Source organism: Oreochromis aureus, linkage group 8 (assembly GCF_013358895.1).
Source record: "Oreochromis aureus strain Israel breed Guangdong linkage group 8, ZZ_aureus, whole genome shotgun sequence".
Lineage (NCBI taxonomy): Eukaryota > Metazoa > Chordata > Actinopteri > Cichliformes > Cichlidae > Oreochromis > Oreochromis aureus.
Genome location: NC_052949.1, coordinates 13774051 through 13791055, shown reverse-complemented (window position 1 = coordinate 13791055; position 17005 = coordinate 13774051). Strand labels below are relative to the sequence as shown.

The 17005-nt window shown below is 39.0% G+C and overlaps 3 protein-coding genes across 8 annotated transcripts in view; 2 read left to right on the top strand and 1 right to left on the bottom strand.

The window, feature by feature from the left end:
* vti1a (vesicle transport through interaction with t-SNAREs 1A) overlaps positions 1-309 on the bottom strand; it is a 118391-nt gene extending 118082 nt beyond the window's left edge. For both annotated transcript variants that reach the window (XM_031749085.2, XM_031749083.2), the window contains exon 1: positions 177-309. In XM_031749085.2, the coding sequence (XP_031604945.1) occupies positions 177-270 (94 nt within the window). In that variant the 5' untranslated portion in view covers positions 271-309. The remainder of the gene's footprint in view (positions 1-176) is intronic.
* zdhhc6 (zinc finger DHHC-type palmitoyltransferase 6) lies at positions 255-6626 on the top strand. 5 transcript variants are annotated; one of them, XM_031749079.2, is made up of 11 exons: positions 255-381; positions 1806-2360; positions 2481-2572; positions 3035-3194; positions 3305-3463; positions 3998-4051; positions 4330-4497; positions 4693-4734; positions 5333-5481; positions 5850-5896; positions 5999-6626. In XM_031749079.2, the coding sequence occupies exons 2-11, from the start codon at positions 2094-2096 to the stop codon at positions 6097-6099; spliced, it is 1239 nt and encodes a 412-aa protein (XP_031604939.1). In that variant the 5' UTR covers positions 255-381; positions 1806-2093; the 3' UTR covers positions 6100-6626. The 5 variants fall into 5 exon arrangements, with proteins under 5 accessions (XP_031604939.1, XP_031604938.1, XP_031604941.1 ...); XM_031749078.2 differs by lacking the exon at positions 255-381 and adding an exon at positions 411-535; XM_031749081.2 differs by lacking the exon at positions 255-381 and adding an exon at positions 422-638 and having other exon boundaries at positions 5336-5481.
* Positions 6627-8097: 1471 nt separating this feature from the next.
* On the top strand, positions 8098-16544 carry coasy (CoA synthase). The gene is made up of 10 exons (XM_031749090.2): positions 8098-8275; positions 10131-10877; positions 10964-11178; positions 12425-12556; positions 13402-13591; positions 14151-14215; positions 14338-14422; positions 14914-15011; positions 15289-15435; positions 15535-16544. The coding sequence occupies exons 2-10, from the start codon at positions 10196-10198 to the stop codon at positions 15592-15594; spliced, it is 1674 nt and encodes a 557-aa protein (XP_031604950.1). The 5' UTR covers positions 8098-8275; positions 10131-10195; the 3' UTR covers positions 15595-16544.
* The last annotated feature ends 461 nt before the right edge of the window (positions 16545-17005 follow it).

The following is a 17005-nucleotide window of genomic DNA, read 5'->3' as shown; positions in this document are numbered from 1 at the left end:
ACATGACACATTCTTTTTATATAACAAGAACTCTTTACATATAGCTGTGTTTCACCACTAGTTTGACCAATATTTGGATGAAATCACATTATCGCTACCGTTAGCTGCCTTGTCAGCTGAGACTAGAGCTAGCAAGCCAGATGAGGTTTAACAGCTTATAAATGTAACTCTCTTACCTCCACTTAGTTTGGGAATTCGGCCAATTTTATTAGTTATTTCTGCTGTAATTGTTCCAAAGTCCTGCTCGTATGCTTCAAAGTCTGAAGACATTCTGGTAGTCGAGTTTACAACAGGTAAGTAGCTTTCTGGTTGACAGTTAGCTCGGAATAACAACAAGCCTCGAATGGAGCTTCTTCCTTGAGTCACAGCATAATGTGCTCGGTAAGGAACTTGACATTGTTTTCACGTTTTCCACACTGAAAAAGGTTCGAAAGGTGGACAGAAAATGCTATTAATTTCAGCCCGAATTTGAATCCATGAATAACTCTTGTAGTTCTGTGCCGTTTCGGTGATAGACTACTACTTGGATTAAAAGGTATCTACAAGTGGTGGAGGGTAGTAGTTTCTGAGACACCATGAGGAAGGTTCCTCACTGTACACAGGAAAATTTTATGAAAAAAAAATAAGGAAGTGACCAGGTTGGTGATTTAAAGTGACAGCCTTTTGTTTCTATTTATTAAAAACAAAGCATTTGTCATTTAGGTTATCTTTGTTTTCTATTTGCCCCTCGTGGTAAGTGTTCAGCATGCTACGTCATTAGTGTTTATGCTGGTGACTGGGCTAGCTATCTAACGATAACTGCTCAACCCACGGTGCTAACGGAAACACAATTTTAGAGCTAAAGGCATAAACTTATCACTTGTCTGTTTGTTTTTTTTAAAGCGGAGTTGTCTAACGCATAGTTTTCTGTCCATTACTGTGCAGTGATGGATAGAAGACTTGCATATAAATCGTAATTATTTTTCTTTTTTTTGGCGAGAATTAGCTAGCTTGGTAACACAAGCTAATTAGTCAATGAAGCAAATGCTATGGTTCTGCTTTTAGTATGGTAATTTAATACTAATACAAATCCAGCACTGTCTACATTAGTGTGGCATGTTTTATTGCCGTTTCTGTACTTGCTTTTAAGTCATTAGCTAAAAATGTTAGTCATGGTTGTTCAGTATTTTTATTGCAACTACCGAGGAGTTGTTTCTTTTTTTAAAGCATGAATAACATCTTTTTCAATAGCAGTATGATCTAAATTGTGTTGTGAAAAAGTATTTTGCACATTTGTCACATTTACATGTTTCAGATAATCAAACAAATCTTAACATTAGACAAAGATAACACGAGTAAATGCAAAATGCAGTTTTTAAAGGATAATTTCATTTATTAATGGGGGGAGGGGGTATCCAAACCTACGTAGCCCTGTATGAAAAGGTAATTGCCCTCTAAACCTAATAAGTGGTTGTGTCAACCTTGACAGCAAGAACTGTAGTCAAGCATTTGTTATAACTGTCAATCCGTCTTTCACGTTGATGTGGAGCAATTTCCGTCCTCTCTTTTTTTGCATAATTGTTCTGATTTAGCCACATTGAAGGTTTTTTGAGCATGTTTAAGATCATGCCAAAGCATCTCAATCGGATTAAAGTCCAGAATTTGACTTGGCAACTCCAAAAATGTTATTTTGGTTTATTTTTAACCATTCAGAGGTAGACTTGCAGGTGTGTGTCATGTCATTGTCCTGTTGCATAACCCAGGTGGGCTTGAGCTTCAGGACTCAAACTGAAGGTTGGACATTCTCCTTCGGGATTTTCTTTCAGATAGCAGAATTCAGATGGGAAACTTGAGTCCATCACAAAGACCGTGTGCTTCAGGGATTGACAAGAGAGGATGCTGCTCTCTGCCAGGACAAGAAATTGTGGGACACGGAAAGCGCCAGTAGCTCAAGACTGGGCCTGTTCCTGGATACTCCGAGGACGAGAAAAAATATGTGCATCACCTCTACCCGTGACTTTGGGAGATAGCAGAGGAAAACACTAAAACATCGACATTTGAAATTTCTGGAGTCAAGCAGCCAAAATACTAGAACTAAACTAGCACTGAAAAAAATGAACTTCCTGTCAACCTTTGTGACCTTTAAGAACCTCCATGAGGTACGGAGATTGTGCCACTGGGGTCCAATCATAGCCTTGTCTGTCATTGCTATATGCTCCACAATGGCAATTCTAGACTCCATTATCTGGTACTGGCCTCTAGACACAACAGGGGGGAGCATTAACTTCATCATGCTCATCAACTGGACTGTCCTCATACTTTACAACTACTTCAATGCTATGTTTGTTGGACCTGGATACATTCCTCTTGGCTGGAAACCAGTAAGGATAAATTCATATATATATTTTTTTTTTTTTAGCACACAAACATTAGCAAGCATGAACTTATTTAAATGTCGTAAATCCATATATTATCTGACACATGTGTCTATGCTGAAACAGGAAAATCAGCAGGACACCCAGTACCTACAGTACTGCAGAGGGTGTCAAGGCTACAAGGCTCCCAGGTCCCACCACTGTCGAAAGTGTAACAGGTATTTACATTTATTCCCAAAACAAAACTTGATGTTTAAGCACACTCACAATGGTTAACCTGTACAAAATAGTGTGGCAGTGAATGAGAAGAGAGCTCCTCCTTTAGTTGATGACTAAAAAGGCTTTGGGGAGTGGCATAAAAATTCTTTGTAATGGAAAAAGACTGACTTGTGACCAAAGAAATTGGCTCAGGAACGAGGCACTACGACTCCAAAATACTGAGCTATTGGCAGCACACCAAACTACTATTGCAGAAGAAATTCATCCCTTAAGTGCCTGTTATTTCCTCTCATGCAAGTATCACTCCATTAGAGTGCTCCATACCTTAGAGCACATCATTAGTGATTATCTATTGATGTGACATGTCTGTTTTTGCAGTTGTATGGTGATTGAAAAATGAGCTTTGACCGCAGATTATTACTCTTATGTCCTGTTACTCCTCCTCGTCTCCATTCCTTCAGGTGCGTGATGAAAATGGACCACCACTGCCCCTGGATCAACAACTGCTGTGGCCACTTGAACCACGCCTACTTCACCAGCTTCCTGCTCCTGGCTCCATTGGGTTGCTCACACGCTGCCGTTATCTTCATTATGACTATGTACACACAGCTGTATGAGAGGGTGAGCTGTCACCTTAGCTCGCCCCACCAAGCTTTTGATGTCCTGTTATCACAGTTCTACGCCGAACCCCCACCAGGCTAATAAAGCTGTTTCCTCTTTCCTCACTGCAGATATCATTCGGCTGGAGTACTGTAAGGATTGACATGAGTGCTGTGCGTCAATTTCAGCCCCTCATGCCCTTCAGTGTGCCTGCCTTCGCTGCTACACTCTTTGCCTTAGGTTTGGCACTTGGCACCACTATTGCCGTTGGTATGCTTTTCGTTATACAGGTGAGTTTTTCTTAAGTTTTGCAAACTTAACAAGCTTTTGGTTAAAAAAAAAAGAGACATTTGTCTGATTATTTACTCATAATCCTACAAAGCCACATTACATCTTGCAAGCCATGTTTTCACTTCAAGACAAGAGCAGTTTGGAAAGCATCTGGTGAAGATCTGACCAGAGAGCATATTCTGGCGTGTGTAGGCGTATCAGAAGTAAAACTGTGTTATAATTCTACAAATGCATGGATCCATACGCCTACCTATTTATTTGCAAATAATGTAACAAAAATGGATAACATAACATAAAGGGAGAAAGAAAGACAGTCCATAGCATAAAAAAGATAAACTGAATAGCTGTAATAAATGGATGGTACCTGAAATTTCTCAAGCAAGAAAGAGTGAAACCAATTTTATAAGTTTAAAGCTTGAACATGTGTAGTATATATCCAGCTCCAATCAATACTCCAATAACAAAGCAGTTTATTTAAGGAAATATAGGCTGCGAGATTGCTGACTCTGATAATGAATGTCTGTCCTTTTCAGATGAAAGTAATCCTTCGAAATAAGACTTCAATCGAGTCGTGGATAGAGGAAAAGGTCAGAATGTCTCTGCTTGAATTCCCGTGACTTTGATTCCTGATAACATTTTGAGATATCAGTGTCTTTTTCTCTTGATTCACAAATGGTAATCTGGGATGTTAATGTGATTTTTATATTCACGCAATACTGAGGGATTTAAAAGTAGTTTGTTTTGTTTTGCATTTGATCATTGCAGTACTTCATATTTAAAAATGACTGAGACACACATGTTATAGTGCCCTATGACAGTACTAGAAAATGTGTTTTCTTGGTTTGCTTGTCTTTCTTTTTAATAGGCCAAAGACAGAATACAGCACTACCAAACAGGGGAGGAGTTCATCTTCCCTTACGACCTCGGCAGCCGGTGGCTGAATTTTAAACAAGTCTTCACGTGGTCAGGGACACCCAGAGGCGATGGCATTGTATGGCCAGTCCATCCCAAGTGTCACCAGCACACCTTAACTGTAGGTTGAGTTGAGTAATGTAGACATTGCTGATTGTGTTTTGTTTGTTACTGTTCTGTCATAAAATTAGAAAAAACATGTTTTTGTTTGTTTAACATCCTATAACTCCATAGATTCAGTGAGGACTAATTAGACATTTCTTATAAAAGTTCAGTTTATAGATAATGTTTGTACCTGTTATTTCTCCTTACACAGATTGAGCAACTGAAACAGAAAGCTGATAAACGAGTGAGAAGTGTAAGTAACCACCAGATGCATTCTGTGTGCAAGGACAAGATTTGATTGTGTCTGAAATGTTTGTGAGATCTGCTTGCCAGTGTATTATTCTCCATTCATACTATTATCCATTAACCTTTGTGTTGTGTTTCTATCACCAGAGAAAGTTAAAGAATAAATACTTTTCCACTAAATCAAAATGTGATAAGACTGTAGTTTTAAATGCACATAACTGTCAAGTGTTCTCAGGGGTTTATTTATGATTGCATGAATTTGGCTTATGCAGTGTGTGCAACAAGCAAAACATACAGGTCAAGAAGAGTGTATTTTCATGCTGAAGTACTAGGGATTGATACTAAATAAACACTTAGGATCATATTTCTAATCATATCATGTCAGGAAACTGATGAGCTACATCTTAGCTTGTAACAATGCAATACACCATAGAGAATGAAATTAACAAATACCTTTCATATAGTGTAGATCTTATAATCAGTACTGTGAAATTTGTCAGATGTTTTAATGCACTAAAATTAAAGACTTTTTACACATACATAAGTAACTTTTAACTGACGTTCAGAGCAGTAGAATAACCATGTATCATATTTGCCTTGACCAGCAGGTCCAGTACCGGGCAGTAGAGGATTATAATGGAGCTTGCTGTCCTCTCAGCAAGGGTTTACAAACTTTTTTTAGAACCCCCTGCACCGAGGAGCCCAGGATCCCTCTCTGCAAGGGGGATACCATTCTGGCTACTCGTGGTACCAAGTAAGTTTGTCTGCACAGAACTACTGTTTCCTGTTTGGTGTTTGATTTTGAGTGTGGTCCACTACAGCTTGATCATAAATAGACCACATCATTTACAGTCACTCCTCCCAAGCAGATCCTAGCAGTCAGCCAGTTGCTAATTTCGTTCCACTTGCAACCTTGGTTTTCCGAGTGCATTATGGAAAAACTGGGATTAACACAGAAGTCAGACAGGTTTTGACCTGTAAATGCCTCACCTCCAGCTGCTGATTCATAGTACACCACATACCTTAGTGCAGCCTTTAAGGGGTGAACCTGGCCCCACAGGCTAATAAGGTTTATAGGTATTTGATGAGTAATTTCTTTTAAACTGTAATTTATCCCTTTAGATGGTGGATGTATGGAGATAAAGTTTTGAGTGAGGAGGAAGTGAGAGGTAAGGAATTATTGTCCCGTTGAATTTTCAAAATCACTGTAACAAAGTGTTTTTAAAGTCACTGTAACAAATGTGGAACTCTCTGTTTCTTTTGGCATTAAGCTGGAGAGCGTGTAAGAGGATGGTTTCCAAGACGATGTGTGGAGAAGTGCCATTATGACACAGCAGCAAGTGATGCCACCAGTGATAAAAAAGTCAATTAATACATGTTAACAGGCTTGATGCATTAAACTGAGCAGAACACGTCTCTCAATGTTTATGAGCATCCACTGAAGATGTCATGCCCGATCCTGCAGGTTTACCATCATAAATTTCAAATTTTCGATTTCTTGCACATTTCAGTGCCAACTTATATTTCTAAGTAGTTTTTTTAGTCTGACTGAGCACTTTTTATTTGTGGAGAAGTCATTAGAGAAACTGGTCCCATAGGCTCAGTTTGACTCCTCTGACCAAAAATTAAACTCAACAACCGTCTTAATGTCCAAGAGTTGCCACCAGACTATGGTGTAACTTTGTTATGACTAAACTTTTTACTTGAACCTGTTATTTTATTTCTTTTTTGCTACTTATGCAAAGCCTCTGCCCGCCAAACTTGAGGGCATCATCATGCAACTCTTTCTACCTTACAGAAACATTTCATTTTCTTTTTTTTCTTTTTTTTATTATTTTTGTAAAAGTAAATTGTTGGCCTCAAAATATAATTTGAAAAATAAAGAAAGATCTCCCCCAAGAGTGTTTGTCTCATTCTTTGTAATAGATTCTCTTGTTTGTTAATTTTTTAAGACATCTTAAGCTTGTAAAAAGTGCTAAGTTCACATTTGATAAATTGTACATAATTAAACCTGCCACTTCAGTCAAACATTTGTATAATTCGTTTAATAGGAACAATTTACATCAAAGTTAGTTCTGCAGTTTATAATTGAATAAGTTGAATGTTTTATTTTTCATTATAATATTAAATTTATTGACAACTTCTGCCTCATTTTTTTTAAGGTGACCAAAGGAAACTAAGCAATGAAAATAATTAAAAATACTGGTTTTGCCAAAAGTTAAACTAACTAATGGAAAATTGGTCTATTAGAGGTGGAACATGGGTGCATCGGCACACTTCATTAACAGGCAAATTTCAGTCTAAATATTTGTATTCTTGTTTCTGTATCTGTTGTGCTTAATCTAACTTTTATGTTGTTTGTTTAGCATTTCATATAAATATTACATTAAAATTGATAGTATTTGCTATTATGTAACAACCACATATTACATAAATTAAAACAGCATGACTTCATAGTAGAAGAGGGCATGCTGCTGGCCTGTCTGCAGTCCAAACCTTTCATCAGTAGAAACATCTGGAATATCATGAAACTAAAAATATGACAAGGAAGACCCAGGACTGTTGAACAGTTAAATTCCTATATCAGTGTGGGAAAGAAACTTGACAGTATTTCCCTTTGAGATGCAACCCTTGAGTAAATGTATTAAGTTACTTTCCACACTGTTTAATACAATATATTACATCCACAGAATATGTTACTACTGTTTATAGCAAACTAAAGCTCAACTAAAAAGTAAAATTAGGATTTAAACAAAAGACAAATTCAAACTAAATTTCTGGGGGGGGAAATGAAACCCAAACAATAATATAATCTAGTTACAAGACTAAGATAAAATAAAGTCTTTTTCACTTTGGTCACATTTGGCATTCAAATCCTCCCTTTGTATTTGAGTATGTGAGACGGGACACCTTCACAAACTGTTGCCTTTGTATTCTTATACTTACTTTAAGATTCTTATATCTTGACTCTGATTTTAGGGTTTTATGATGATAATTTAAAAAGACCAAAAGTGACACTTGAGATAATAAAAACAGAACAAAAACAAAACCAACCAATAAAAAAACTAAAACGAGGAAATCAATTGAAAATGTAATAAATATTAAAACATTTAAAAAGCAATTTTAAAAAAATTAGTAATTATTTAATTAAATAAATATTAAAATTTAAAGTAAAAATAAAATCTATTTATAATAAATTTAAAATAAATAAATACCTAAAGCAGTGAAATACCTTCAATTTTTTTAGAGTTCACGGCTGAAAAAAATCGTTGCCTTGGTCACTTGACCGTGGCTTCCTTTGAACGACTCTGTAGCCTTTCATCCAATCCAGTGCCCAGGAGCTATCACGTGACTACAAAACCCTGTTCACGTGCGAGTGACTTCCACTAGTGGGTTCTTAGCAGTTTGCACAGGACTGAACGGGATGAGGCAGCTTCTCGCTTAAAAGTGACAGATAAACGAGCTCTCCAGTAAATATGCGTGCACCTCCACATCAGTACGGCTCGACTCTGACGCTCTTCACGGCGCTTTAGATCTGCTACATACAGGTAAGCTGCTGTTAGACGGTCAGCCTGACTGTCAGTTGGGAACGATTCTTTTTTTTTTTTTTGCTCTGGCTGCACGTACAGGCCGTACCAAACGTCTGGAACAACATAGTTTCTATTGCGATATCTTAGGATCGTGAGGAGTATGGTTGCAACACTATAGCAGCCAGTGCTGCTATAGTGTTGCATCTAGCTAGCTAGCTTCGAACACAGATAAGTTAATCACAAGTCCAACTATATATACAGATGGAAACTAGCTCAGACAGTTGCTGTGGCCAGCTCGCTGCAGTCACAGTGGCTTAACATTGAGCAACTTTAACCCATTAGTGGGTCACAAATGACCCGGTCAGGATGTTTTCTTGCAATATCTAATTAATGACAAGTTGTTTGCATTTCATGTTCCAGCTATTCCTCAAAAACATGTTTTTAATGTCATGCCATTTACATTTTTAACTTACCTTTTAAACATTTTTACAAAATTGTCATTGTTGTATTACTACACCAAACTTCCATAAGTGGTAAGAAGATTATTTTTCACAGCAAGAATTAACAGATAGTATTCATTCATCATTCAGACAGTGTTCATCCCCAGTGATTGTGCCACCCTAGATGGTCAACTTGTGGCATTCACGGGGAGTCAAAATTTCCATAGTAGATGCCAAACAAGTCCGTCAAGTATGGCCTGAAACTCTTTTGCATTTGTGATGCCAACATCCGCTATATAATATTTGGAATATTTTACATGGGGGAAGAAGTTCAGAAAAAGCTGAGAGAAAATGTTGTCCAGGGTTTGTGGAGTAAACTCAGAAACACAAGACACAACATGCCCACAGATGACTTTTTCTCCAGTGTGCCTCTTGCGCAGTGTCTTCTGGAGACACTATTGTGGGAACTACAATGGGACAAGGCAGATATCCTTCCATCCTTCCTCATCCTGGGAAGTTTACAACACAGAGGTTGGATTCAATGGCAGCCTTACCATAGTCAGCTATGTCAGAAAGAAAAGGGAAACTGTTGTACTCCTCAGCACAATGTATTAATTGATCACATTCTACAACAAGCCAAAGGAAGTATAGACACCATGGACCAGATGGTTGGCACCTACACCTGCAAGTGTGGTACAACTTGACATTGCATCTTAAAGTCAGCAGTTGGTGTAGGAACTGTAATGTACCTGTGTGGAAGGATTACAACCAGAAATGAGTGTTAGAAACTGTGTATTAGTGCCTTGTGTGATTGGTCACTTTCTGGAAGTGGTTCATTGTCTGCCCAGTCATGTCGCTTGTGGGTGGGATGATCACCAGCAGCTCTTTGGCTCTTGACCCAAATGGGTTTTATTGCACAGACACGTCTCAGTGTTAACCTGTTACAGAGTAACTGCTGAGAAGCAGCCTCATCTGAAGTGAGGGTTTTTAAGTAACTCTTGTCAGAGCTTGTAAATCATTCCATTATTGCAACTCATTGCAACAGGTAAACATAACCGAGGACGTAGCACGGGTGTTGATAATGTTATCTGCAGTTGAAACGCTGTCTGAATGCTCCCCAGTTTTTAGCCATAGCAAAAATCAGTAATCCCAAACCCTCCAACAAGTCGTGAGTGAACGACTTAGACACCCAACTTTGTTCACAAAGTAGGATTTTTAAATTGATACCATAAGTGTATCAACTGATGAGGAAACAAGGATTACTCATATATTGGTGCAAGTGTACTGTAGCTTGAATATTTTTTTTTTTTTTTTTTTTTGTTGCTGTAATTTAATTCTAATATGGCATTTTTACTTTACAGTCTCAAACGCAGATTTTTTTTTTTTGTTGTTGTTGTTTTTTTTAACCGTCTTTCTCTTTCCATCCCTTCCAGTGTTTAGCCACCCCTATCCAGTGACTTCCCAAGGACTCTGAATCTCTGTGACATCCGCAGGTAACATGTCCATGTTCAGCACAGGCATCCTTGTCCTGACGTCTCCTCTCCACACCCTTCCCTTACGCATCGCTCCGGTGCTCAGCTCAGCTGCTCAGCGAGTCGAGCGCACGCTCTATGTCCACCTCCATCCTGGGTTGAATCTGGGAAGTGGGAGCCAGCCTCGGCCAGTTTTCATTCCACCAGCGGTGGACCTGTCTAATCTCATTACCCGCCTGTACAGTAATGCAGCTGATGTGTGCGGGCACTTGGATGTTTGCGTTTTGCTGACTAATGTTCGCGCTCAGTCAGTCGCATGCAGCGGAGCCACGACCCCAAACAGCCCCTTCCCCACACCACAGGCTCTGTCTCACTCACCGGAGGTGGTGCTAACAGACTTTGCTCTCCAGGACCCCGGTCAGACCCATCAGGTCACTCAGTGCTTGCAGAGTTACACCGGCCACTGCTATGCCTGTAGACCTGGCCTGCCTTCAGTGCTGCTTCACCCAGAGCTAATGAAATTGCAGGAGGAGGATGTGCCTGAAGCACAGCAAGAAAAGGCAGAGCCGCTGCAGACTTACAATGACGTGGTGGTAGGGGGGACATTTGATCGACTCCATGGGGCCCACAAGACTCTACTTAGTATCTCTTGCCTGCTGGCCAATAGAAGGTTCCTGATTGGCTTGTGTGACCATGCAATGCTTAAAAGTGAGTAGTTATGTTTCTGAGACTGACATCTCATATTTCAGTCATATGTTAAAATCCACCTGACATTGTTTTCCTCCTGGTTTCAGAAAAAGTGCTAAAGGAGCTGATTGAGCCCTACTCTGTTCGGGTCCAGAGACTACAGGAGTTCCTCCAAGATGTCAAGCCCTCTCTGCAGGTGGAGGTTGTGCCTCTTGATGACCCCTTTGGAGTCTCTATTGTTGACCCCCTGCTGGAGTGCATTGTGGTCAGCGAGGAGACTAGAAAGGGTGGGGAGGCTGTGAACAAGAAACGCATTGAGAATGTAAGTCAGGAAATTGACAGTAAATACTGTTTTGTGTTGAAACTTCAAGATTTTTTTGTAAACAAGTGTGTGTGTGTGTGCGTGTGTAGCATTTCTTTTTACTTCTACTTTCCCAGTAGCAGATAGCTCTCCATTCCTTCTACCATTAAAAAAAATGCCCACAAAGGCCCTTTCGATACTGCTAAATTATTTAGACATATTTATTAATAGTTCTGGTCAAAAGTTCCATCTCAGCCAGATGTTTTTGGTAGCAATCAGCAAGCTTCAGGCTGGATATTTGACCGGTCCTCTTGGCAGATTCGATACAGTTCATTTAAATCTGTTGGTTTCCTGACACGGACTCTGCTTCTAAGCATAGTCAAAAAATAATTTACAATAGCGTTAAAGTCTGGGCTTTGGCAATGCCATTTCAGAGGGTTAATGTTAGCCTGCTTTATCTATTCCAAAACCAGTTTTGATGTGATGAAAGGGCAACAAGAGACCTTTCAAGCTTGCACCCACAAATCTCCTTCATAGATCTTCACTGAGTTCTTTGGACTTTCATTATTCAGAGTATGGGTCAGTCCAATGATTGCCTTCAATAGAGTATTATACTGTATTATAGACAGGGGTGCACATAAGTGGTCCGCAGGTACGCATTCGCTGTCAAAATAAAAGACGCGCACCAGATAAGAAGTTGCAACGCGTGTTTGCGTACATATAAAAGGCACTGTTTTTGTCTGCTAGAGTGGGATTTTCACAGCATATTCTGCACCACACTTCTCTCTGTGCGTTCATCATTTGTTTGAAGCCAGCTCACCTCCTGCAACCACTTTTCCGAGAATACGCGCTTCTTTTGTGGTTCGGACTCCTTCTGACATTTCTTTGGAGGGAGGTGGAGTAATTGCGTAAAGGAGCTTGCTTCTTCGACATCTTTAAGAGTTCTAAACAAATGTCTGTCCTCCTCCAGAAAATCTTATGTATGCAAACGCGCGTTGCAACGTCTTATCTGGTGCACGTCTTTTATTTTGACAGCCAATGCGCACCTGCGGACCATTTATGTGCACCTCTGATTATAGAGGATTTGTCTTTATGTAACGCACTTAACAGGCTTACTACTCAACTCTTGTAAATTCACCTCAAAGTAGGACAGTTCATATTAAGGGCTACAGGATTTTCACTTGCTTCCATTTTCTGATTTTGTGAGAAACATTTCTACTGCAGGATGTGATATTTCATATTTTGTTCTTTCCACTTTCTAAACCAGGGTCTTCCAGCTCTTGTCCTTCATGAGATCCAGTTGCTCAAGGATGCCCACCACACAGAGATCGAGGAGGAGAAGATCAGCTCCTCCAGTCTGCGTGCTCGTCTGCTGGGGACGCTGCTTACACCACCCAAAGTAGGTTTGTTAGGAGTGTGTATTTTTAGAATTTAGGTGCAAAAACAGCAAGTCCAAACACACTGAGAAAACTTCAGTATAGTTGAAGGATCAGTTAACTGCAGTTATAATAAAACTGTTTCTTATCACCATATTTATTTTATTTTTTTCCAAACTAGGGCATTAATGGGGTCCTGCTGCATCAAAGGTGCATCATATGCATGCTACCTTTGATTCAGTTTTTTTTTGTTTGTTTGTTTTTTTGCAGTGCACAGAAGTGCAAGCCTATAGAAGAACATCTCGTAATCTTTTATTGACTTAGTGAACAAAAGGCGTTATAACTGGACAACACCCACCAGTGTTAGTTGAGCTCATTCCTATTACATGAAGTTCCTTTTTAAAGAAGTTCAGCTTTCAGTCACGACTCTTTAAAAGTTGTGAGAATGTGCTCTGAAGCGTCTTTTTAATCACTCAAAGAAGCAGAATTAAACCCAACTGGCTGGTGAAGAACAGTGTGACGGAGTCGATCTTTTAACTGTTGTAGCAGGAATTGCGTGATATGGGTGGGAAAATATGTGGATATTACACAAAGCATCTTTTAAAGTATGTTGTGGGTCTCATTAATGTTTTATACTGAAGGTGACATGTTCATACATTTGACAGGTAGAAATGAGCAGTGAAACATATTATGTTCAGGAAATTGTATCATCAAGCTCACAAATGAGTGCATCTGGTTAGCTTCATTTAACTCTGGTATTATAGGTTATGTTTTTTCAGTGGTGAGAGTATAACTAGTTTTAGGAGCTGATTTTTCTCATTTTATTTGCACATCCTAAACCCTTCATTTCCTGTCTCCTCTGTCCCAGAACAACGCCCACCTTCCTCCTCTTCCATATGTGATTGGTCTGACAGGGGGCAGCGGCAGTGGAAAGAGTGCTATCGCTAAGCAGCTGGAGGCACTTGGTGCAGTTTGGATTGACTGCGACAAACTAGGCCATGAGGTGTACCAGCCTGATGCAGCAGCCTACCACAGAGTGCTCGAAGAATTTGGTTCAGGTAGGGACACCTTAACTTGAGGGTATCTTAGTGGAAGGGTCAGACTCTAGTGTTTGTGATAGTTCCCTCACATAGTTGATCTGTTCTTGATTGGGGAAAAAAAAAGACGATAAGACTTCGTGTTTTTGCTTTCATTTTACTGATTGCTATAATGCACACACTGTAGTCAGCAAAGGTCAGAGTCATGATGTCACTGATTTGATTTTGATGGAAGCTGACTCCTGATTTTTCTTATTTTTTTTATTTTTGGCTTGCGTTGGTGACTGCTGATGAGCTCTCTGTCATGATCACTTTTTGATTGATGAACATTTTGAATTCTGTTCAGTTTTTTGTTAACACTGGTATGTAGTGAGTCACACAACTGGCAGCAAGTTATTTATTTTGGCATGTAAACTTGTTTTGCGTTCAGAGGAGAATGACCAGAGTGCTGTCATGTCAGTATGGACTCTGCACAACACAAGAATTTAGTATACTGACATTCAACAAGATGTTTTCCTGTCAGTGTTAAACTGTATGTTGTGTAAAACTGTGCAATAATAAGTGTCTTTTCCACTTTTAGATATTCTAAGTGAAGATAAAACCATCAACAGGCGTGCTTTAGGAAGAAAAGTCTTTGGAAATCAGGTAGTATGGATAATATTTATTTATTGGATAATATTTCAGCACTTTGCAGAATTGCAGGTAACATGTCAGGTTTCTCTCAGAAACTTACCAGAGATGTTTTTTGGGGGCGTTTTTTCCAACAGGAGCGATTAAAAGTCCTAACAGACATTGTGTGGCCTGAAATTGCACTTCTAGTGCAAAAGAGAATCAACCAAGCCAGAGACGAAGGTATAGTATGAAATTAAATGTAATAACTGGGCTTGCAGTACTAAACATTGTTGCCATGTATTCATTTCTTAAATATAAATGCATTTAGGGGGCATTTTACTTTTTATGGTAGTTCATCGGATATATGCAGAATATGTCAGTAATCATTTAATTGGCCTTGCAAATATGATGCTGTTTTTTCGTCTGTTAATTTTTAACAGGGGTTGTGATTAATTCAACTGAGTGACAATTGGACTTTTTAGTAATCTGTAAATCCTGACAACTTACATCTGCACTGTAAGGATTTGTGGAAAGATTGTGTACTTGTTCAAATGTTTAAGCTTCGTAAATTCTTAAACAAGTGAACTTGTGAGTGAGTAAAAACTTCTTTTTGAAACTCGGTAAATGGCTGAAATAGTTTAGTGTAGTGAACATTTAAAGCGGGGAAGCATATTTCTCCTTCCTGTTGTGTTGTAGTTTCTAAAGTTAATGTGATTCTTTGCTCTTTGCAGATAAGCAGGTGTGTGTGGTGGATGCAGCAGTTCTTCTGGAGGCCAAATGGCAAAACTTAGTCCACGAGGTCTGGGTCACCATCATCCCAGAGGAGGAGGTAATGAAATTGTCCTCTGCAAAGTTTTCTTTGCAGTTTGTCAGCAGTCACATCCATTTTTTTTTTTGTTTCTATAACTCCTACAAATCCTAAAGCAAAATTTTTAATTGAATGTAAATAATTTTATTGTGTAAGGCCTGTTTTTAAAAAAACCCCACAAAAAACCAAAACTGACATACTGTGTTTTCTTTAATATATCCACTGGGGGGCGCCAAAGTATAATTTGAAAAGTACCTAACACGTTTCCCCCCTACTCTTAATTCCCGTCCTTTCTCAGGCAGTGTTGAGGATAACAGAGCGGGATGGGGTGACCGCAGAAGATGCCCTTCGCAGGCTGCAGAGCCAGTGGTCCAACAGCAAACAAGTAGCGCATGCTAATGTGGTACTCAGCACGCTGTGGGAGCCAGAGGTCACTCGGAAGCAGGTTAAACACACCTTATCTTTTCAGCATGAAGTCCACAGGACTGCTTTATGAGGAAAAACAGATTTTGTATTAATTTTTACTCCTCTTTTCATTTAAAAGGTGCTGAAAGCTTGGAATCTTCTTCAGAAGAGAATTCAGCAGAAGGAGGAAGGACATTAGAGGGATATTTGGGGTCTCTACGTCACATCAGCTGTGACTTTGTAAGCATGTGCCAGGCCAGAGATGTGTGGACAAATGGTCCTCGTAAGGAATACGCTGCCTTAGAAAGGAGTGTGGGTGGTCACGGGGAAAACCCAAGAAGCCCCCTCACTTCTTTGACCAAGACTCAGTGCCTGATTGAGTATCCACTGGTTTTTAAACTCTAGTTTTATTTCAGTGATGCTTACTTTAAAGATGTAAAGACTCTACAAACATCCCTAACAGACGGCTTCTGGAATTGTTAGTCTAAAATTCCTGTTTGGGATTATTATCAAACACTTGTTGTGTTAGGTGTGATCTTAACTGATTTTTTCCTCTTTTCATCCAGTTTTCTTTCTTTTTTTTGTTTTTAATTGACCAGCATGTTTTACCGATACACCGACTGCAATCTTACATTAGTTTTTCTCAGCAAATTCAAAAAATTTGGGGCACTTCAGCTGGCACTTTGCAGGATTTGTCCACTTTCTATTAATTATTTTTATTTTGTTTCCTTTTTTCTTTAAAGAACAGAGAAATGTAAGGGAAAATGAGTTAATGATACAATGTAACTGTTTTCTCTGATCATGTTATTAAATGATTCATCTTTGAGGTTTTGTATATTTAGGATTTTTTTTGTCAATCTGAAGAGCAATTGTATTTAGTGAAATAAATACAGTGGGCACTATAAACATTTCTAATGATATAAACCTGAACGATTGGTGTGCAGACTGATGAAGGAGGACATCTGAAATGCATAGGACTACACATTTGGTCTCAGTGGGGGAAGCAAGGTTATAGAAGCTAGTTTCAGCCATTTTTTCCCCCTTAAGCCTCCAGGGAGCAGCAAAGTTTACATTTTAATAATAACTAACAGCTGTAAATGTGCATTTACATAACAAATAAATACTTTGCTGTTTTAGCAACACTACGTATTACTTGGCTTGTTCTGTGATGTCAGAGAAAATGTATATTTTAATTTAGTTTTAAATGTCTTTACTTATTTGACTGCTATATAAATTTGCACAAAACATTAAATGAAATGTTATCAACCCAGAACAAATCTCTCTCATATTTCAAGGTGTAGGTTTTAAAGTTATTGTCTCACACAGACGCTTGCATCAATACCAATTAGACAACATTTAAGCTAGCTGCCGAATGCTGTAAAGATTCCCTCTGACAGATCTGGCATAAACAAAGGATATCTACAGGGTGTACTGTCGGTTGCACGTTTTGGCAACCGACAGGTTCAAAAACCCTTACATTGTTTAGAAGCTTGTTTGATACAACAAGGTTTTGTTTTGGTTTTCTCAAAAGTTCAACTGACTCAGAGTCCGAATTTGGCAATAACCAGCTCAGAAAAGTTTGACTTTCCTGGGTGAGAACTCACTTTATC

Coding starts and splice junctions, on each gene's coding strand:
- coasy (XM_031749090.2), top strand. CDS start 10,196: ATGTCCATGTTCAGCACAGGCATCCTTGTCCTGACGTCTCCTCTCCAC. Junction 11,179..12,424: donor ACAAGAAACGCATTGAGAAT/GTAAGTCAGGAA, acceptor TTTCTAAACCAG/GGTCTTCCAGCTCTTGTCCT. Junction 14,216..14,337: donor GAAAAGTCTTTGGAAATCAG/GTAGTATGGATA, acceptor TTTTTCCAACAG/GAGCGATTAAAAGTCCTAAC.
- zdhhc6 (XM_031749079.2), top strand. CDS start 2,094: ATGAACTTCCTGTCAACCTTTGTGACCTTTAAGAACCTCCATGAGGTA. Junction 2,361..2,480: donor TTCCTCTTGGCTGGAAACCA/GTAAGGATAAAT, acceptor ATGCTGAAACAG/GAAAATCAGCAGGACACCCA. Junction 5,482..5,849: donor CTGGCTACTCGTGGTACCAA/GTAAGTTTGTCT, acceptor TTATCCCTTTAG/ATGGTGGATGTATGGAGATA.